This window comes from Atractosteus spatula, chromosome 28 (genome assembly GCF_055471065.1).
Source record: "Atractosteus spatula isolate fAtrSpa1 chromosome 28, fAtrSpa1.hap1, whole genome shotgun sequence".
Lineage (NCBI taxonomy): Eukaryota > Metazoa > Chordata > Actinopteri > Semionotiformes > Lepisosteidae > Atractosteus > Atractosteus spatula.
Genome location: NC_142733.1, coordinates 7,910,399 through 7,933,208, shown reverse-complemented (window position 1 = coordinate 7,933,208; position 22,810 = coordinate 7,910,399). Strand labels below are relative to the sequence as shown.

The window sequence follows — 22,810 nt, the reverse complement described above, 5'->3', positions numbered from 1 at the left end:
AGAACGGCACATGGGAAAGGCCACGCACGTGTGCTCAGGGAAAAGGCATTAATGGATACCACAATGGTTCTTTTGAATCATATTTAGAACCCATGAATGCGTTTTCCTTTTTCTTTTCATCTTCTTTCAATAGCCCCCTTACAGCCATGGCCCTTGTAGTGCACCCTAGGGAACTGAATCTACCTCCAATGGGACAGCAGGTTTATCCGAGGTTTTATAACCTGTAGCCTCCAGTGGCCTCATATTCAGTATTAACACTGCACACCGCCTTGTGCAAACCTACTTCACAAAAGTTAATGTGCCACCTTCCCACAAAGCTGAAGACAGATCTCCTGCCCAGAGGATAAAATGTGGGTGTTGCAGAAAGATGCACGTTCCACACAAGAGTGTGAGGTAACCCCCTTCGTCACTCTCCTCACCATACTGCAGGTCTCACCTTAACTGACTTGCACACTCGATCTATGACCCAAGAACAAATGAGAATATCTAATCTGTCACAACTCAGATGTCAGGTGTGGGATTTTAGGAATGCATGCAGCCTAGTGCACAGCCCCTTCTATCTCTGGGCCCAGCAGACATCAGCTGAGTGGCACAGCCAGGGTGTGAACCCATGATCTCCTGCTTTTAGGGCTCAATTTACAAGCTGGGCAGCAGATTCCATATACCGCCATCCAGGAGCTTCATGCAGACAAACATCTGAAGAGGCAAACATTGTGAGCAGGTGAGTGCACGTTCTGCCACACTTTCCAATCGTCAACGCAGAGGCAAGGTTGTGGAGAGAAAAATCGGTCCCCTTTAAAGAGATCTGGCTTGCAGGTGTGCCAAAATGCACCGTTCAATATGGCCAACTCTGTTAACGTTCCTATGGAAATTCAGGCATGTCCAATATTCACACACAATCCCTGGATTATTATGTACAAGCTTTACTCTTGACTGTGCAGCCTTCCTTGTCCACAGTACGCAATCACCCAGCTACTGGAAGTTTGGCTTCGTGTTTCACCTTCAGCTTTCACAAAATAGAAGAAAAATAAAAGTAAAGTCTTCCCTCTGAGCCTCATCTTAGTAATCACAGCTGCAATGAGGCAGAAAAAAAGGCCCTCTTTGGCCGTTGAATTTAATCATGCACTCAGTATGAGGCCTGTCTCCAGCTCAATGGTCTTATTAGGGCATAGAGTCTTATCACCTAAAAATCCATGTTAGAATAGCGCTGTAAATTAAAACATGTGAGTGTAATCACAGTCAAGTATGGCCCTACCATCTGCACTGCACACAGGAGCTCAGCTCTTCTGCAGGAAACAGTTAATCTTGTCAATTATTTCTTCAAACAGACTCTGACACTGGAGCCTCACTAATAAAGAAGACTGCTTGATTAATTTAAACTGTATTAGTGTTGTTTTTCTTCTTCTTGGGTTTCAGCGGGCAAAGCACACAGACCTACATTAAATATTTAATCAGGACTGCTCAAGTAGAAAAAACTTGAGTACACAGACACCAGGTTGGGGCCTGCTGTCAGGACTTGCACAGGTAATTGAAACTGTGAGCCCTGAACGTACCAATCAGAAAAACAGGCAAGGGGAGTGGGCTCACAAATTAACTGAACAGAGAGCGTTATTATTATATTTTTACCATACAGAGCACATTTGCCCCACACTGAACTGGTTTTTCTCAGTTCGAATATATGCAACCTATATGGTAAATGCATTGTGATTTCAAAAGCTATTTCAAACCCCTGCCATTCAGCAAAGTGCTTAAATCTGTCATTTCTGTTCTGCTCTTAGTGTTGCTTAACTGCATAAGTAACTACATAGGAAAGCAGGGGAGTCCTGATAAACACAGTAACAGATAAGTGCTTCTATGAGGAGATTTAATTGCGAGAGAGAAGTATTTTGCCAAACCTATCAATACAAACTAACTGCAGAGTACTTTTTTTAAAATAAAACAAATTAACTAAAATCCTTTTCCAGGTCTTCGCCTGCTTCTGTGCACCAACTCAACAGTATTATTTTGAACAGCAACAGCTACAAAAGCATCCTGACGGTAGACAGATGATACACATGTTCAGCTAATCGCTTGTTCTAATCCATCTCACACACAGCTCCTTCATACTGCATCAGCGAAATGTTGTGCAAGCATCTATTTAGCAGAGGGTGTTCCAGATCAAGCGTGCTTAATGCATCACGTTTCACACAGAGACTGCAGATTAGAAATGACATACAATTCTGAAACACGCTGATTTATGGTTGAACATGTCAGACGTCAGATTTGAAGCCATCCATCGGCAACCTAATCAGACAACTGATTTGCTATTTTGTAAAAGCAAGTATACATCGCAGGACTAATCCAATACAATACACACAGAACAGCTTGGCCACTCTTCGTATTACAGTAAAGAACTTATGCGAAAATTTTGGATGCCCATTTAGTCTGTTTCCCTGCTTGAAAGACATTTATTTTGATGCACTGTACAGAATGGGGTTCGATCAATAAAGAGATCGTCACCATTGGGGGTGAATTTCCAATCGGCAGAATGAAACGCACTAAGCTGGAACCTATGCACTGGGCTCAGCAGCGTGCAAGTGGACCAACATTTTAATTATTTCTCCTCGAGCTACAAGAGAAACGTGATTTTTTTGTTGGTACAGTGAGAAGAGACCGGACAAATATACACAAGAGCAACAAGTCTGACAACTCCCAGAAGGGAATAAAAATGAGAAGAGAAAACGGTGAATCGACTGGGGTGTTCCCTCATCACACCGCAGCTATGGGTTCTCCTTACAGAACGAACGGCTAATTTCACTCCACCACCTGGCAGCTACAATAAATCAAAAGCACTAGCACCAGTTCTGGGGGAGAGCTTATAAATAATAAATAAGAGATAATGACTCATAAAAATAAGCAGAAATCTTAATTACAAGACATTAAACTTTTAACAGTCTCTCTCGTGTCCCCTTGGCCAGATGATTCCAGCTCGAGTGGGGGAGGCCCATTCCCCCCACCTGTCCTCCCCCATGACCAACATCACAAGAAACTGCGAGTGGCCGAAACTGGGAGTTTATTTTTTTTTTTTACAATTTGTGATTTTTTAAAATCGGTGTTTTTAAGAAACCAAACACAGAACAAATATAAGAAACATGAGCCAACACTACAAACAGGAGCGCATACTCAAAGAGGATGAGAGGGGTCATGAAGGAGGCAGGGGGGGTTGGAGATTACATCATCTCTCAACCCGACCGATTTCTGCACACGAATGCAGCGGAGTGTGAACAGTCAGCAACTCCGACTCTACCCAAGCTCTTACGATAGAAGTGTTCCCTGAGGTTCCGTCAGACGGCAAAAGTCAAAAGAACTGACAGCAAGTTGGCTGTCACCACTGAGAAAGAGCCCTGGGATGGTTTAAGGCACTGTCACAGCAGTCGCACTAGTCCCATATTTCCAAAAGCGCTCTATCACAAAGCGCATCTCTCCCAAAAACATGTAGGTGGATATACAGTACCATGAGTGCCTCTGTGGCAGAGAGGGCCAGGAACATCGCCATCAGGCCCCTGTTGGTAGTAATGCTGTTCTTTTGAAACCTGACTTGGGCGGGATTCATTTTGTCCTTAAAAGGGTCGGTAATGGCTGGCATCACCGTACTCAACGGTCCGCCTTGTGCAGACCTCACTGCGATCTGTCCTTCTCCGATTGCAGGCTAATTGCTCAAATGAGATGAACCCTCCATTGAAGAGTGGCCACCGCCAGATCGGATAACAGCATTATTCACTCACTGCTCTTTACAACTTGAATGGCACTGTTAACTCAGCTACAGTTAAGCATTCATTCCGCAGGCACAAAGACGAATACAGGAGACGACAGAGCATAATTTAGACAGCAATAAACCACAGTCCTCTCCTTCAATTTCTGGGATTTCAGCTTTGAAAAAGCTATGGGCCATATTCATAAAAAAACTCTCACCTCATTATTTGCACTTTTTTCTTCTTCTAACAAAATACCACCTCAAAGTTGGAAATTATCACATTAATCTTTCAAGATGTTAATTTAACAGCGCCTCCAGGCAGAGCAGGCCAAATATTTCTTTTGCATTTTCTAACACCGGAGGTTTTTTTTTCCTTTTTCAACACAGGCAAACGGCGAACATCTGCTTCACGCACTACCAGTGGATAGAGTTTGCTTTCTCCAGAGAAAATTGCCGGAGAAAGCAAGAGAAAGGCTCAAAGAAGTGCTTATTCTGTTCTCAAAAATGAGAGGCAGATTCAGTCCGAAGGAAAAAAAGCAACCATTGAAAGAATTGCTAGTATTGAAAATGTGCCTTTGAGTGATTTCAAGCAGCCCACATTCCCAAAGGTCACTGATCATTTGGGTACACAGTTGAAAGGAACACATTAAAAAAAACAAAGCATCACATATTATTTTTGTTTTTTTCCAACAGAATTACTCAGCTATAGGCATTTCCTAAGACTGCAGACTGAGTTCTATAATCCAGACTTTAGTTAGTCAACTATGCCCAGGAATTCCTGCCAGTGATGGACTGACTATTGAGAGTACTACCAGAGCATGGTGGGAATGAGCTCTGGTAGTTCCAGCAAAAAGCAACTCCAGCAACTTGCCGGGCAACTGCAGTCTTGCAGTGTCGTTAGTGAGACCTAGCTCTCCAGTCGCATGCTTTGGAGATTACAATGCAGCAGATGACATAATCTCTCTGCAGATGGCCGTGCCTGAGCACCAGTTCAATACTTTAACTTCTGCCACATGGCCCAGGAGCTGCTGCCGAAATAGCCAGTCTTAAATCAACAGGCAATTTCAAACAGGGTAGGTATGTAAAAAAAAGAAGATTGCCACCTGGTGTAGTTGTTAGTGACCTCTGCTGCACAAAATGGGCAGTACACCTACTGTAGGCGATGCAGTGGGAGAAAATCATCAATTACTCTTCAAACAAGAGGATCTAACCCGACTTGAAGTCTGTCTGCCCCTGGCTCCTTCAGCTTCTGGACAACCTGCACAGAACCCGTCTTATGCTCAGCACCCTAAACACAGCCTCCTTTTACGGAACACAGCTGCACTTTCTATTAGATAACTCCATCAGTTCCAGCGCGGGGAAGCATGATGAAAGTGTATAAAAGACTAAACTGGCATCACAAATAAAATTAAGAAACACACAGCAATAAAAACAATAAAGAACATCAGCAAAGGCCCACATCTCTTTGCCATGATTTACTGTGTCCCTTTGACAGCTGTTCATCATTACCTACTTCCCTCAAGAAAGCAGCCTTTAACTTTCTCTCCAGAGCAAGGCGTGACAAGCAAGAAAGACAGATATTTCAGGCTTTTCATTTTGCAATTTGTTCTTTTCCTTTGAAGGTTTGAAAAGACCCGAAGCTGAGGAGCAATGTTTGCACAGTGACAGGCTATCATATACTTTGATGTTTTGACACACTGTTTGTCAAGGGATTGACTTAATTACCACATCTTGGAGACTGGAGGTGACACATTATATTATCTAGAGCCTTTATACTCTGATGAATGCGTTGTACAATCGTCAAGATTGTCTTCCCCTACGGCATTTATTCATCAGAAAATGATCACACTTGGATTTAACATCTGTGAATCTGGCTAACTGTGACTACATACTCTCTGTGCTGTTACACCCTCTAGATTTTGTACCTCCTGTATTTTTGCATTTCTTACTGTTGCCTGAATACCTTCCCAAATCCAGTTATGTGTTAGTGAATTTGGATGATTAACCTCTCATGTGAAAGCAGGCTCCTGTTTTTTTTAGTTCATACAATTTCTCAACAGTGAGGCACCAGATATTGCAGCTTTCACACGTATGATAAGATCTCCTTCGGTGTAAAAAAAAACACAAACCTCATTTCGAGGTTTTGAGCACTGCTGCAAGCATATTCTACCAACCCTCATAAAGATTAGCTGCATTTTTTTGTTTTTACGAGGTTATGAATGTGGTGGGAGGCTGGACAAGGGGGAGATCTAACTTCAGTGATGTGAGATACACAATATATTTGAAATGTAAGACTCAGTAAGAATTAGGCATTTGGCTTAACTGCTGTATCCAACAGAATGCTTAAATGTTTTCCAATGGGAGTGTTCTGCTTTATAAAAGAGATCTTGCTTAGATTGGAGAACAAAGAGGAGTGTAGCACCAGCTACCCAGACATGATGTTGAAGCTGATATCTAGGGTATCTTTCAAGAAGTGACACGATGACGTTCTCAGATCACATAGCCACAAGAAACTAATTGAGTAAGTGTCACGATCGTCATCCCTCCTCTTAAGGGTGATCCAACCCTTTCGTATTTTACTTTAATACGTGCACCTGCCCCCTGTTTTGTCTGCCATTATTTAAGCCTGGCGCTCCCACTACTCCTGGCTCAGCACTGGGAGATGGACGCCCAGGAAGCCCGCCTACCAGCGGGTCCAGGAGAGACCCAACGGCATAGGCTTCCTCACGGCGTCCTGACCATCTGAGTCCGGGACTCGGAGCGCCTGGCCTTGTTACCCTGGTTTTTATTCCCTGTTCCGGATCCCATTCCGGTTCTTAACCTTGTTTGTCTCGGATGCATCCTCCGGTTCCTGGATTCTGGACTGCGCCCCAGATTCCCCCCTTGGACTGTCTGTATTTGTCTGCCTGTGCCACGCCCCCCAAGCACCGGATCACCGTTGTCACACCCCCCTGTCTGTCATCCTGTCCTGATCCTCTACGTCTTTTCCCTGTTGTCCTTTTCCACTTACTTCCGGATTATACCATCTGCATAGGGTCCTGAACTACCCTTCACGGGAGCCTGGACCAGCTCCCGTTACAGTGACATGGGCCAAGTGGGCTCCCATCGATGGTGAGCTATCTTATTTTTTTCTAGTAATTTTGCTCCACCTCATGTTGAACTGTGAGTTTTTTGCTGGAGGCAAAAATAAAACAACAACCAAGCGGGAAAAAAAACATTGACAGATAGACGCACCTCCCAATCCCAAAATACTGTTGATTTTCGGGTGCGCACATTTGAAATTCCCTTCCTTTTTGTCTGACCTCTAATAGAGATTGTGCAGCACGATATTCCAGTTACTGGGTCAAGTCACATTGGAACTGTGTCTAGATTATTGTGCATGAGGAAGTGGAGAACATCTCTGAAAAAAACTGTACCTCCATTGGCGTGAAGGAAGCAGAGCTTTGGCTTTTCTTCATATCCCTGCGCTTCACACGAAGAATCAGGGAGCTGCAAAGGCAGAATATCAGAAGATGCTTTTGTGAATCAGCCCACAATACAGAATCGCTACAACAATATTACTGCAAGCAAGGACTGGATTTATGGCAATTTGCTTTTTGGAAAACAAAGTGCCGATGTCACCAAATACAAAAGATACATTAGAATTGTTCATACTGAATCTTCAAAAGTCAGGGCAGATGAACAGGCGTTTAGGACAGAACATTTAGAGGATGGACGAGACCTTAAGCAGAGCAGAAAGTGAAGCCGACTGACTAGGCTGAGGTTTTCTATACGTAATGAAATAATGATATCTGAGGCTTCAGTTCCTGATACAGGTAAAATTAGGTCTTTATTTCAGCTCCATTGCTGGCGGTATATACTGTATGTGGCCCCAGAAGTACATTTCTGAACTTTTTCAATTTAAACTTCCTTTATTTCTCCTTGACTGTGAATTCTCCATTCTCTCTGAGCTCTCATACTTGCAGTGAACGAAAACAGAGACAAAAAAAAAAGGCTTGGGATTAATTTAACCACAGACTGACATCTTTTTATACTGAAAATAGCCCGAAAGTGACTAACTCTCATAATTACAATCCAGAAAGCTATGTTTAAAGAGGCAGGACAAATCTCCCACTCGCATTTAGAAACCAAGGAAAGATGATTATTTCCAGTTTCTCCCTATATACCTGTCCTGTACATCCAGCACAAAAATGTAAAAAACGTAGATGCGTAGAATCTATAAATGAATAAACTTGAGGCTGTAACAGCTTGCGCAGAACTAAAATTGCTTTCTTAAATATTGTGTTTGTATATTGTTAGAACATATTTACACACTCAGAATGTTTCTCTCTTTGTATCTTGTATGTTTTGCAACAAGCGAAACAGAGTCCCCAGTTTGTGCTTTCACCTGCCTGGGAAATGCTAACAGTAACAGATTTAAAAACAGAGATACGGTGACCAGATACGATGTGCTCCACACACAAAATTGTCTGGAAGGGGTCAACGCCAAGCTAAGAGTGACTCACAACAGCTGCAGCATGACAGCAACAAACTGCGCATTGACCAGGCTACATTCTTCAGTCACTCTTACTTGCCAGCTTCCAATGGATTTACTACATCCACTAAACGGCACACTAAAAAGATCTGACAGGGGGAGTCACTGCAGGGTGACTCCACGCTGGGGTGAGTGTGTACAGTATGTGTATGCACTTGTGCGCGTTGGTCTAAAAGCACTCGAACCGCAGACACCAAACACTCTCCGAAACAGTACAACAAGAGTGCAAAAAACATGTAAGAGAAACGCGGAAGAAAAAAAAGGGGGGGATTTTAAACAGTTTTCTGCTCCTCTTGGGAGTAGGCAGTAGTAAAGCAACAAACTGCTTTGACCAGCCTGAATGAAGACTGACAGGGAGTTCTGTACAAACAGCACAATGAGGAAAATCCGCCGCCGATTCTCAAGACCTTGATACTTTCAAGGCGAATACTCTCAATACTTGAAACTCCCAAGGTCCATCTTTAAGTTATTCATGGGCATCATGGCAATCTGACACCACTGCTGAGGTTCCTATTCACTGCAGGTAACTGCACAGCACAAGTCAGGACCTGATCTTTTTGTTGTAATGTTGCCTGCGGGGTTTCATCCATCTGGCAGTCACAGCTGCCACCGGTGTCAATTCCCTCAACCCCCCCCCCGTTCATTTACACCCTTATCTTGTGCCGGCTCTGTAGCAGCTTCAGCTCCATCACCGAGAGCTTGCAGGGGATAAGTTCACTCACCGATAAGTGAGACTCACAGCCCCGCACAACGAAATGCAGGGGTTGGCAACTCGAGCGGCGTGTTATTATCCAGTCTTTTCTAGGTCAGAGCTAAGCAATCCAAGGCCTTCAGCCAGAGATGGTTCAAATCTGTGCGTCATGCTTCGGGTTTGGTCTGTAATTACAGCTATTTCCAACTCTCTGGCAATGCAAAGCAGTGCAGGAAGTTGTTGCTGTTTCACTTCTTAAGTGATCTCTTTTTAAGGCTAATTAAACAATGGATCTTGAAACCACCCAATCCGCAAGAAATCTAGAAACCTCTATCTTATCTTAACACATTATCCACTTGATGACAGGAGAACTTCTACCCTCATTCTAAACCTCATTACCTTTCCTTACATATTAACCTCCCTGCCTCCCTAAATTAACCTCTCTTAAACATTAACCCCTCTAACACATTTACAGTCACAGTCATAATAAAGCGTGCATTGGCTTCCTTAGGAAACTTTGGAGTCCACAACATAAGGAGCAAGTATAAGAGCATAGCATAAGAGACCGAGAAAAGTTCTGCATGCTTTATTTACGTTACTGTATGATAACCTTGTGGAGGAATCCATTCACCTTTATTACAAACACAATTAAAAAGAGCATTACTTTAGCAAATTACATGGGTCATTTTTAATCTTTATAATTGCTTAACTTGTATTATAGGTTTTTTCTTTACTTGAAATCAGTATCTTAAACAACTCAGTCTTTCACCTTGGTTGACATGGTTTAGCAGTGCATTATGTGTTATTTTCACTTGTGACTAATGTTAAATTTAGCTTTCCATCCTCAAATCTTAAAGCGCAAAATATCACAGGAGAAAATCCATTACTGACAGTTACTTCTAACCAGCAAATCTAAAAAAATGTATACTTAATCCTACTGAAATTTAGAAGCTTGTTTCACCAATAAAAAATATCCAAAAAATGCCATGAGACTGATTGGCAGTGATAAGGCCTTTACTTACAGTCTGAGAACTGAGGCAGATGCAGTCCACATCTTAACATTTAGAGGAGCAGCACTCCATCTACTGGAAATTCAGAATATTTCCAAATTAAAATTATGTATTAAGGCTTGTGTAAACTTGTTTTCCTACAAAAAGCTTTTCAAAAGAACGAGATGCTTAATCCTCTGACCCAGCACCCCATTTAGAATGCCCTGTTTAGTTTTTCCCATAAATCTGTGCAGGGAATGAACCACGAAGACAGAGCAAGACGTAACTCTGCAGGGTTAAGACAAACGAATAGCTTCTGCAGACAAGAACATCTGAAACCTCCTTTGTCCAAAACAGAAAGGTCTGAATTGAGATTGGACTTCAAAGGACATGCAAAATACCCCACAGAGAGAAAACCAGTTTCACTGTTACCCTTTTCCTGCTGAGAGCCTGGGAGAAATGTTAAACTGGTGCAAGTGGAATAAGTAAACCAACAGAAAAAAAAAGGAAAATGATCAGAACACCTTCACTGTCCACCTCAACAGACGCATCTTTACAGTGTTTGGTTCTCTCTTGGAGTCTGGTCATAATTGGATGTACATTATGGACCAGGAAATGTATCCCACTCAAAATTCTAGCGATCACCCAAGGTATAGGAGGCAACCATACGAACAGAGCAGGATGGACATGAAGTAAGTGCCACCAAAGAGTATTTGAGCAGATCTGACGGGATCCTTCAAGAACATGACAGGTGATCATCCAGGATCTATCCCATTAGCTAGCAGAGATCTGATATTATCCCAACATCTTTGTCTTAACAGCACCGCTGCAGTTCTGTAGGTTTATGATGCCTCCAAGATCACAGAGTTACAAAACTTTTCACAGTTCAAAACCTCTTCAAGAGAAAGTTAGACACATCACGGAAAGAATAATAAAAATCTGACCAATTAATAGATTTGACTTTTTGCCCAGACATGGGCGGATTGTTTATTTATATGAGAATGCATACTTTTTTAGGGAAATAAATTATTTGCCTATTTGAGGTTTCATTTTTTTGGTCTCCAAAGGCCTCTCTTTAAGTATTATTTACACAGAGTTCTCAGAACATTCAAAGCAATCTCTGCATTTCACAACAGAAAGACTCCCACACAATTGCTAGCCCACATCAGGAGAAAACTGGAGAAAAGGAACAAAAAAAACAGAAAAAAATATCATTAAAGCTAGAATCCAGGTTTAAGGGGTTCTGATATAAAAAATCTAATTTTATCGCACAGAATATTTCAGTGAATCTTAGATGGGCTAAGATTACGTCTAAAACATAATGTTAAACTAAGACACTCCAGCTCTTTGCTAGCTGATAAATAGAATGACTAATTAACTGTGTAATGACAGATACAACTACATAAACTATTAATTGGGGAAGCCAACCGCTATCTAATACTGCAGCAGAAATAACCCAGAGCATACAATATACAGTAATTCATGAAGTAAGTGAAAATATGGCAATAATTTATTTTCTATCAATTTACTACCCAGTAGTATTGATGGCTTTACATTTAAAGGGATCTGTTTTAGCTACAACCAGAGACAAACTGTCTTTCTGTTTTTCTCCCTAAACGTAGCACAGGGGAATGGACTAATTCCAGTTTGTTGGACAAGCAAAGTGACTGACTGCCATCATCTGACTTGAGCCGATCCTAAGGATTGCAATGCTTCGCCACTCTTTGTGGGATCAGAGAGATCGTCTTGGTTGCTTATGTATAGAATGCTGCAGCCTATATCACCACTTTACCTACGAGTCCCAACAACTGAACTATCTTCTCCTTTTAAACACATTGCTGCCAGTCTTCGGCTCCACCCCAGACAAATTGTTTAACTAGACCGATAGATATTCCATCCAAATAAGGATGCTATTTATTTAGATTAATGCCATCTTGCAATTTTTTTCCCTTGTTTCTTAAAGTCTTTTTTTCCAGTGTCACCTTGTAATAATTATGTGTATGTGATCAAAACTGAGCACTGTGTGGTTTTTGCAAATTTGTAAACACTTTTGGTCACAAAACAGCACGCATGGAAATGTTTAGACTACAACACTGAAGAGTGCTACAACAGATGAAGGGAAGCTATTGGTGAGATACATGAAGGCAACCAAACTGTGTTTATTTATTTGTATTCGCTCTGTATCCCAGAACGATAAATACACAATCTGGTGTAACTACTCCATTGTAAGTATACCAGTCAATCGGGTCTTTCTGGAGGTGAAGGCATATAATTCCCTCTGTAAAACAATGAGAGCTTAAAAGAGTCTGAAGAAGGAACAGTTTGAAACAAGAGTGTGAGGTGATACTCCAAGCAGACCTGGGGTCACAGTGAGTTCACCCCAGATCATGACACACCCTGTATACTGTTTCCTCCCAACTGTTGAAAGTTTCAGTCTTGATACAAAATCAAACTTTCCTAGCACCAATTCCTAGCAACAGCTGCAGAACCAAAACTTGACATATTGCTGAAATAAACCAGTCTGGTCTCAGCATTAATTCCACAGATAGGAATTCCCAAACCTGGGGTAGTATCCTCTCTTCTTAAATGAACTGATACGTTGCCTGACTGGAAAGTTGTTGTTTTTTTTCAGTTCAAAAGACGGAAATCTTGTTACTTAAGAACAAGCGCACTAGGTTGAAAGGCGCCTCCAACATATTTAAGAATCGAAAACAGTTTTGAGTTCAGATTAATATTATTGTTTAGTTCAATTAAGGGTTCGATTCCGCCGCTGAGCGCTCAGTGAGATCGAACAAAGGCAGATATGTGGGTCCCGAGCCCCAGAGCTGAGAAACCTAACAGCAAAACGGCGTGCAGGTCTTCTCCACTTGGTATGCAAAAATGCAGCCACTGGTGGTAATTCGATGATTCAAGTTTTAATTGGAAACCAGAACTTTTCCCAATCCTTGTTGCAACCTGTCGCCGACAATCAGATAAATTAGTACTCAAAAATGAATAAAGCTTGCTTATTCTAAGTGAACCCTAAATGTAACCCCCATCACTTCATCTATCTCAGAAACCTACCCCTGTTCGTGATATTGCGCAGGACATCGGTGTCAGTCCTTCTATAATAACTTTTAAACTAGTTTGTACGACAATCATCCTAAAACCAACTAATCAGGCCGAATCTGAGTAAATCGCTACTGCTTTTTTTTCCACATTGGCCTTTTTAGACGGGCGTTGGGACAGTTACGACCGTGTTGCAACCTGAAACTGCTGTAAACCGATTAGTGCTGCTAGCGCAGCATTCCTGACCCCGTCCGATCGCAAAGTTCACCGAGACCGGTATGTTAATGCGTGGTGAGTTTGCAAGCGGCTCACCCGATTCACTAAAGCGTCCCACGGATATTCAGACAGCCGAGAGAGAAAAAAAAATCCATCAAAACTAGTCTGGCAAAGTACTTCTAAACGAAAATTCACCTCACCGTCAAAGGTCCTGAAAAGACTTCTCGTTTCTCTTTCAAAGACAGCCTCTGGGTAATACGCCTCCTCCCACAGAAAGACGTCTTGAACGCTCCTAGGTTTGAAACAACTCGCTACTTTACTCGCCTGTCATCCGCTAAATGCAGACACTTGCCAACATATGACCTACTGCTCGCCCCCTGTCATCGGCTGCAATTCTGAAACGACGTCTACAAGCCATTTACACTGTAGTTTTTTTTAAAGCTACTTACTTTGTTAAATTTCGGTTCTCGTCCTCCTTCCGCGCCGAGGAAGTCACATTTGACGTCAGGTTAGCTAGCTGTTTGTTAGTTCAGATCTTTTTCTCCGATTAAATATTTCCAAACAGCAAGGATTTTTTAGAAAAACGCCGGAAAATGGTAGTCATTAAAGTTAGTTGGCTCCAAGCTGTAAAAACAGGACTGTGTTGTTTTACATGTTACAGCTGTTACTGTACCCAGTACAGTACTGCCTAATCAAAATTACACCTCCGAACCACGCTGACGACTCCTTGCTGCTGTGAATGACGCCCCCATCGGAGTCACATGTCGCCAAAACTTTACAGTTGTAAACAGTGCAAACGTGCTATCGTGAGCGGAATGCTTCAGAGATTTTAAAGGAAAATGCACCCTTTAACTCTCCCGGGAGTTGCTCGGAGTGAGAGCCAGCTTGTGCGGGACTCAGGAAGGGATTTAGCTCATGTAAAGAAAGACGTTTCTCCTGAATCAAATTAAATTAGTTCCATAATATGGTAATAGTTATTGTAGCAGATGTTTCCCACCCAACGGAGCTGACTGTGTATCAAGAATGCACAGCTCCAGTCCTGGAGGTCAAGAGTGTTCTGTACGGTTTTACCTTTTATTCCACTCGATCTCTTAATTACCTGAATGAGCTTATCATTGGCGCAGTATCTTTGCCCTGGTCCAGTGCTACACATGCAACACAGATAACCAGCGAGCACTGACCGTTCCACTGGAATCTGTGTTTGCCCCCAGTTTAATAGTACTCCAGTCTAATCTAGAATTTCATGTATATACTGTAAATATAGGATTATGGAGACCATCTTTCCAAGCCTTGGACTCCTTTGTAAACTTTCTGCATTTTTATCTCTAAAATCTGTTTTGCAATATCCAGTCAGAATGTTTTTAAAGACTCCGTTCTTGGTTTAAGTAGATGTAAACAAAGAGAGACTGACTGCCGGGCACTCCGAGAGGGCCAGAGGGAATTTGAGGCTGGTGAACTATGACCCTTCGTTGTCTCAGCCCCAGGTCACACCAGCTGCGACCAGCATCCAACTCCTGTCCACTGACTTGGTCCAGCGTTTCCTGATTGTCTGGGAAAGAGCCCTGCAGGACCTGCTGGGTTGTGGCTGTCTTGCACTGGGCTTGTGTTCCTCTGTGCTGGGACCGGGGTTAGCGCTGAAGAAGGCCCTGCTGGTACAGATCTACTGCCTGAAGAAGGAGTGTACCAGCTCTTTAACATTACACTCACAAGACAGAATCACTTGGAGTAGTTCAGGTGGGGAGCTGCGTCAGCATGTGTAGGCTGCAAAGGAACAAGTAATAGGTTTATTCCAGGCTGAAAAGAGAAGAAAGAAAACACAATGTTTCGGCCGTCGAGCTCCACAGCCAAAACGTTGTGTTTTCTTTCTTCTCTTTTCAGCATTGAATAAACCTCTTACGATTACATGGAGACAGGTGTATTAGAGTTTATCCAAATAAGCAAATGTAAAAACATAAATAACATGAAAAAATAGACAGTTATTAGCTCCCTTTATTACCATCATCGACTTTACGGTTAAGCTTGCAAAATACAGTTTCTGTGCGTGAGCATCCTAACTCAGGAGCATCATAGTAGAATAAGGTTGTGACCAATTGTTGAGGTGTTAAATCTTCTATGTTTACAGTTTACACTTATTGCAAAGCAATCCAAACCTCAAGAATGCAGAGACTGGGGGTTTCCAGATGTCTACAACAAGCAGACAGAAACTAAGCTTTGAAACATTTTATTTTCCGAACAAGAGGATTTGTCCCCATGCGCACACAGTATGCATACTAACTGGATTATCATGGATGAACATTCTTATTGCATTTCACAGGAGGGGTGACGTTGCCACTTCAGTAAACACTACTGGAAGCATACAAAAGAAAACCAGACTAGGACAGATGTTCTGAAGCATCAGCATATCTGGACTAGAGTCTCCAACACTTATTGGCTTCAAAGTATTTTAAGCACCTGTCTGTCAACCACCTCCAATCCTGAATTTTCTATAACCACATTTTTTTATTTTTATTTAACAATGAAGGTGCTGGTTTGTGCATTAAGCAGCTGTGCAAAGCCTACAGAAGCTTCCTGGTTACAGTACATAGAATACAGATGTCTGCATTAGGATTCACACACTCATGAGGTGAGAATGGTAGTAGAAGCAACTTGTAAAATATTGTGACTTTCTTGTATCAGATGTAAATGAAAACATTTCTGGTTCCTCACTCTTGTAGCCAAACCTGTTCATTAGTACAGCTTTTATGCTTTAAGGCTTTCTCTGTGTCTGCTTCACTGATGGTCATTGTGCTCACTACTGTAGTAACAGGTTCCTTCTGCACATCAAACTATGGGGCACTAGCTCTGATGATAGGCCTGTTCTCCCCCCTCACTACCCTATATCAGAATCTACTTCTTGAATGACTTTGTGTGTTTTTCTGGATTGCTTCCTCTAGCAATACTTGCTTATCCTGGTAGCTAATCGAGGCAAGAGAAAAGGAGACAGATAAAGAAATAAGATACGCCTCTGTCATTAGCTTTTAGAATATTGTCTCTTCACATCAGTTTCTGTTCACATTTGTTTTGGGGACAAGGCTGTTTTTAAGGTGTGTTTCTTCAGGCCTCAGTTCAATTCTGCTGACAATATATGACATCATAAAACAGGTCTCTGAAATGCTGGTGACAAACAGTACTTCAACTGTGTGGGGTTACTGCAGTGAATAAAAACTAGAAAACTGAGATATAGCAATTTTCTTTTCCATGGCATTGAGGGGATGGCAAAACACCGAGAGAGCTGGAAATATAATTTATTATGATGTAATATGTTTCGATTTGTTCCTACCAACTTTAAAATATACAGTCGTTTAAACATCTTTTATTCATTCTAATTTTAGATTATGCTACAGCCAGCTTTTCAATTGATTAATCAGATGCAAATTAATTTGGTTTTATTAATGTTCTGTATTGGAGAGCCCAGGAAGTTCTGAAATGGAACCGCTTTGAGCATGACAAAGTCCTGGATATTTCTGCGACCTATGCAAAAAAAAAAATCACTATAACACCACAGCAGCCAAGTTACTAAACAAACCAAAAAGCTGTATTCTTGAAAACTGCTCTACCCCCAACCCTCAAACAGAACCCTTGGTTTAGCAGTCAAGTAAATGTAAGCATTTTAAAAGGTACGAAACGAGCTGTGGTTTCACAGATGTTTTTTTTACAAAAGTAAACCACTTCCACGTCTTCAGCAAAACAGGAAGCATGGTTTTCACAAAGTGCCAATTCTAACCAAACACACTTCAGTACACTTAAGTGCTGTGGGGACATAAATAAGTGCAAATTAAAAAAAGTAAAACAAGACAGTAGCACTGCACATCTGCTAGCTAAGGGCAAAAACTCTCTTCAATGTGGCAGCAGTGGGTTCTAGTTTTCCCTAGTTCTAGTTATCATCTTCTTGTAATGAATTTCAATTTTGTCTTCAGTCTTCATCAGGATCTGTGTGGCACTCTCGCTTCATTCAATCTTTACTTTGGAGGGCAGTGGGCAAAAGGAGATTCCTCATTCATGTTGTTCTGGAAAAAGACACACACACACACACACACACACACACACACACACACACACACACACAAACACAAAAGCAATCAGTTTAGAACAAAGGTCACCACAATTCCCAGGCAGAAACAATCCAACAGGTTTCCATAAGCCTTAAAAAGTATTCAGTAAATGAAGGCCTGGGAAAAGCTTTCAGTAATTTCAGTTAGTCTTTCAGCAGTGATTGTGTTACTCACATGGGAACATGACAAAGCTGTGAATGTGCAGGAAAAGAATAAAAAATGTTTTCTAGGATGAGTGTCTGGCCTGATTTAGGATATATTAGAGGATGAGGAGATTTGGAGAGGGACAAACAGGCCGATTTCTGGGAGTCAAGTGAGTAAGTGCTGCCTCTCTCATTAGAGGGCGCTACATTTTCTTAGTCAAAAGGGCGCTCTCCATGGAATATGAGTCATTTTGCTCAGTGGTTATGGCATTTAGTAGCATTTTAATCACTCATTGCTCAGCATAACTTAGTCAGCTTTGATAAGGTCAAAGTTTTTTTATTGCTTTATTCTACCATGTCATCAGGAAAGAAAATTCTCAGGACCTGAAGACCCATTTAAGAAGGAGGGCTTTTAGTGGAACAGTCCGAGAGAAATACCTTACTGAAGAATACATCAGCAAATCTCCCATCCAGAATTTGAACTCACAACCTCCGATTTAGAATTCAGAGCCCTAACCAATTCGTCAAACCTAAACATAGCCAGAACTGGTCTATATTTCACATGCATTGGCCAGATATTTCCTTTTATATAAGAAGGAACTAAATGCATCTCATTTGCCTTGTAATCTCTGAAGTCAAGGCTCTGATGCATAGGATGCATATACACTCCTGTGATCCAAACTGGAGATCACTGGGTGACAGATCATTTTAAACATTGTGTAATCTATCTCAACATACAGTGTAATCACAATTCTGGTGTGGGAGAACACTGAACAACAGGAAATGTACAAACACTTGTCAAAGACATTTTCTAGCATCAAAATCAGATGACTGCACAAAAACTCCTTCATTATGGTCTACCACCAAAAGATACAGAACAAAGCTCACTGTGTAATACCAAAAATGAGCTGTTAGCATACACGCAACACAGATTCCAGTAATTCAAGGATGTTGTTTCCATTTGTATTGGGGCCCAGAGCTTTTTAAACTCCCCTCTTATGTCAGGAAGTGGACTTTGGAGCCTCTCATTGACTCACCATGGGCAGGTCCTCCAGCTTCTCGAACTGGGGGCTCCTGGAGCTCACAGCCTTCGCCACGACAACCACCAGCACCAAGACGACCACTATGAAGAAGATGCACAGCACGGCCACCAGCCCAGGGCTCCTGCCGATGTCCTTGACAGGCTGGTGATGAATCCCTAGTCATCGAACCACATGCACATTTACAGCAGGGGAGGGAAAGGGTTAAACAGCAGAGAATCTAAAGGAATGGCATGATCCATGAAATAAACCTCATAACCGGCCTCCATTATTCTGCCTCAGACTCTTAAACCTGTCAGTACAGGCCTACAGTTCTTCAGGAAATGTAATACAATTCCATTTGATCCATGATGCCTTGCAGTTGCCTCTAAAGTGATAAGCACTGTTCTCTATGCATTTATCCTCCACATTAGACCAAGGTTACTAATTCAAAATAACAGTTTGCACAACTTATCATAACAACCACATAGGAAACCATAGCCAAGTCATTGCACTAAGCAGCAGGATGAAACTAAATCTATGAGCTACGTGTTCTAAGTGTCAAATAGCACTGTGTCAATAACACTGTAGTGTTTTCTGAACCTGACAGGTGCAAAACTGAATGCCATGTTGCCATGTGATTAATAGATTTCTATTTAACTAGCAGGGGTCTCCATCCCTGGTGCTGGGGAGTTCCAAGTCATCTTAAATGATCTGTTTTGTAAAAGTTTCCAGGACTGGGGTTGCAGACTCCTGACTTGGAGAATACAGTCTGCAGTAGAACACTTCCAATGTCCACCACTAGTGGGCGAAAGATGTTTATACAGTGCATACGTTGTTCTTTATCAGAACCTTGTCTCAACTATCTGGGCTCTAGTTTTGGGTGTCTTGGCCCAGAACCAATCTTGAAAGGCACAGGAAGGCAATGGCATCAGCTGCTATCTCACCTTGCAGTGTGCACACACAAACATGGGCCTATAGGTACAGACTGTTTAGGACAGACAAGCAGAACACATTTTGGATGTTTCTGACTAGGGAATAAACTTCATTTCTACAAACATAAAACTGAAACAAATAAAAGGAAATCAAGATCAGCAGTTTTTTCCCCCCATGCATACCTGTATGCGTGACAGTTTTGTTGGCAGTTTTAGAGGAAGCCCCAGTCGAGAAAATAGTTTTAGGGGTCTTTGTGGTCGCGACGGACGTGTTGGTTATGCCTGTGCTGTTCAGGGGCGAGGTACCGGAGATTGTCCTGGGGTGACTGGTACTGGGTTCAGAGCTGGTAGTCAAAGTCAGGTTGGAGGTCCTGCTAGTCTCCGTCTTTGCCGTAGATGGCAGTAGAGAGGTCCCTTTGGCAGCAGGGGTTCCTGTACTGCTTGAGGTGGACTCTCTTGAAATACTGGGGGAATGAGGCGAGCTGGTGGCTGTGGAGGTTAAGGTTGTTTTCACCGCTGAAGCAGTGGAGGTGATGGAGGACTCATGAGGATGGGTTGTCAGCGTGGTCTTCACTAAGGCCGAGGAGGAGGCTGAGCTAGGGTTCGTGTTCTTGGCCGTAGTCGAGGTGTGCGGTGTCGTTATGTTGGCTCCTGCAACAAGATGGAATACAAGATCAGATGTCTCCTTCTTAATTTACAGCACGCGTTATGGCCTGTCCATTTTCAAAACCTGGTTCAGTCAATTCTGTGGCGATATTTTTAAATGTACAAAATTCTTAATGAATAACTCCTTCACATGAAGCTGTATTTCAGACGAAGAAAAGAGGGGAAACCAGGATTCGGTAACCAGGACCTTGAATGGTAAGGTCAGTTGTTTTGTACTATTAGCACTCCCTCTAGTGGCTGATAATGATAGTCAAAAAAGTTTTTTTTAACCTGCGAACAGGGACAAATTAAATCAAAGTTTATTTATCAAATGCACAACAATACAGCGTGCAGCAGTAAATGTCAGGGCGGGGATAAAAATAACAAAATTAAAGTTACAAAATAAGGTTACATAATAAAAGATGATAGTGCATAAGACATCTAGCTGAGTAGATATCCTGGATGTTTGGTAGCTCACAGCCGGTGATGAGCAGCGCTGACTGCACCACCCTCTGCAGTACTTTGCGACCAAGGGCGGAGCAGCTCCCATACCAGGCTGTGATGCAACCAGTCAGGATGCTCTCAATAGTGCACCTGTAGAAGCTGGCCTGGATATGTGACGGCATGCCAAACGTCTTTAGCCTGCGGAGTAGGCGCTGCCGTGCTGTCTTGACCACGGTGTTGGTGTGGTGGGTCCAGGTTAAGTCCTCTGTGATGTTAACTCCCAGGAACTTAAAACCGCTGACCCTCTCCACTGCAGTCCCACTGATATAGTAAGAGTGATCGTACATTATATAAGGGTTTGCATTCAAGGTAACTGCTGTGTTTAAAATTCGCCTTTTCAACAGTGCAGCTGATGTGCGGGGGAATGTTTTAGCTCTGAGGAGAAACTGCTGCGGAGAAGAAAGCCAGAATGTTTGTTTTGAAACACACCCTTTCTTCTATTCGATTGAGGAGGGAGGGTGACTTTTCTGCCAATCATTTTCTGTCGTTTCTTTCCGCGAACAACAAACTCAATTTCTGATTGAAGCGCTTTTTAGGTTACATTTTGTCCAAAAAATGATTTCCTCAAATTACACGACATGTGTGACTGCAGCCAACACGCAGAGAAGAGAGAAAAGCTCAGGCCTACTGATTAAAGATTCCCTTTCTTTTTGTACTGCGGATATTAGACGCCCTGCGATAAATCACACCCGAGATTAATCAGAACAGTCCGTACAAAGGATGACAACATAGCCTATTATTAACAGAAGTGTAACACCACCCCTAAACGTGGTTAATTATAAAAAAGATGCATTTGGCTTTGGAATTCTGTAGAATTCTGAACTGTCAAGATGCTGTGATGAGATTGCGTACAATGGTTTCATTGACAGGATAAGATCACTTCTTTCAGGCTCGTGACACGCGGGGAAACCTGTCTGAATCTTTATCTATTGGGATATCTCGCCTCAAATATAAATTATAATTAATTTAAATTAATTATAATTATATTCGCCTCAAATATAAATTCAGCGAAAGTGACAATCTGGTTTTAGAGCAGTTTATACCCCTTTCCCGGTGGAAAACATGTTTGTTACCTTAAAATGTATCGTTCAGCATTCTCTGCGCCGCATTGATGTCTATAGATTCTTATTTCTTTCGGACAAATGTCGTGCAAATTTTACACCTGTTCTGAGAACTTCTGGTCATGCGGAGTTGAACTGAAGCGTGCGGTTTTTGGTGCATCTAGGCCAACCCACGCTCAAGACTTTATGTTTTTGCAAATATCGGCGTGGTGTAGAGGTTTCTGAACATGTCGGAGCAAAACGAAAGAAAGGGGACTGACTTGGGATACCTGAACAATCAGTTAAAAAAGAACCTCCGTTGATTTCTACAGCGCACTTTTGCATATGTAACCCGATGCGTTGGCACGCGTCTTAATGGTGTGCCATTTTCCTAAACAAACTTAAGTAAATGTTCACCCTCACAAATCACCCACATGATATAATAAGCAGATGGAGAGGTGAGGGAGTGGGAGATGTTTGGGAAAGGTCCCTCTTCTTTTTGTTTTGTCAGTTAAAAACAGAAAAACGTAACAATTACAAACGCTTCGGCATCGTTTAACACTCGTCCCTGCACCTGGATGTGAAGTACGGGTCTGTTTGGTTAATGATACTAGCGGTACAGTACTCGTATTAAGTAGTAAAAGCACTGGCACTCGTACTAGTGATGCTGTTTGTAGTTACAGCAATAGTTCCACATGAAAACTGCTGATGAGCAGCTTCCACGTTTTCCACATAGATTTAAAACTATATCATAAACAACAACGGTATGCGTTGCAGCCACAAACAAGAAACAGATGATTAACAAACCGACAATATGCAGCTACATTACAATATTATAGGACGTACAGATAGATAACATATTCTCTCGTAGTCTTTTTTTATAAACGTAGACCATAACAACAATTAAGCCCGACGACCAGGAAGCAATTGAGAAACCGCTTAAAACACCTCTCTGAAAAATTCGCCTGCCTGCCCACGGACGTATTTATCGCTTTTCAGCTCGCCTTGCGGGAGGACTGCCAACACCTCCGAACCTCGTACCCCGTAGCCGGTAACCTCAAGACTGTCCCTGCACTGCGGGCTTACCTGGGGAAACCGCCAACACGAAAAGTGTTGACCAAAACACCACCGTGCGCGCCGCCTCTGCCATATTGCCCAGTGCGAAAGTTTGAGCACACTTTCCGAGATAACGCTGAGCAAATACCTCTAGCAGGCACAGGTC

General features: G+C 42.2%; 2 protein-coding genes across 3 annotated transcripts in view; both read right to left on the bottom strand.

Moving 5' to 3' along the window:
• Window positions 1–13,937, bottom strand: part of pde4cb (phosphodiesterase 4C, cAMP-specific b) — a 147,692-nt gene extending 133,755 nt beyond the window's left edge. Inside the window, exons 1-2 of one of the 2 annotated variants that reach the window (XM_088907654.1) lie at window positions 13,661–13,937; window positions 7,150–7,222 (exon numbers count right to left, since the gene is read on the bottom strand). In XM_088907654.1, coding sequence (XP_088763780.1) covers window positions 7,150–7,191 — 42 coding nt within the window. In that variant the 5' untranslated portion in view covers window positions 7,192–7,222; window positions 13,661–13,937. Of the gene's footprint in view, window positions 1–7,149; window positions 7,223–13,411; window positions 13,534–13,660 lie in introns of those variants that run through there. The other variant, XM_088907655.1, reaches the window with a different exon arrangement.
• A 1,481-nt stretch (window positions 13,938–15,418) lies between these two features.
• On the bottom strand, window positions 15,419–22,810 carry cist1 (colon, intestine and stomach enriched 1). Its single transcript, XM_088907653.1, has 4 exons — window positions 22,675–22,810; window positions 19,583–20,050; window positions 18,483–18,643; window positions 15,419–17,257 (listed from the first exon to the last, which is right to left on the bottom strand). The coding sequence occupies exons 1-4, from the start codon at window positions 22,736–22,738 to the stop codon at window positions 17,210–17,212; spliced, it is 741 nt and encodes a 246-aa protein (XP_088763779.1). The 5' UTR covers window positions 22,739–22,810; the 3' UTR covers window positions 15,419–17,209.

What these genes read in the sequence shown, in the direction of transcription:
- cist1 (XM_088907653.1), bottom strand. Translation starts at nt 22,738, where the DNA reads ATGGCAGAGGCGGCGCGCACGGTGGTGTTTTGGTCAACACTTTTCGTG. An exon ending in CAAAACTGTCACGCATACAG is followed by an intron (nt 18,644 to 19,582) that starts GTATGCATGGGG and finishes TTCGATGACTAG; the next exon opens with GGATTCATCACCAGCCTGTC. An exon ending in AGCTGGAGGACCTGCCCATG is followed by an intron (nt 17,258 to 18,482) that starts GTGAGTCAATGA and finishes GTCTTTTTCCAG; the next exon opens with AACAACATGAATGAGGAATC.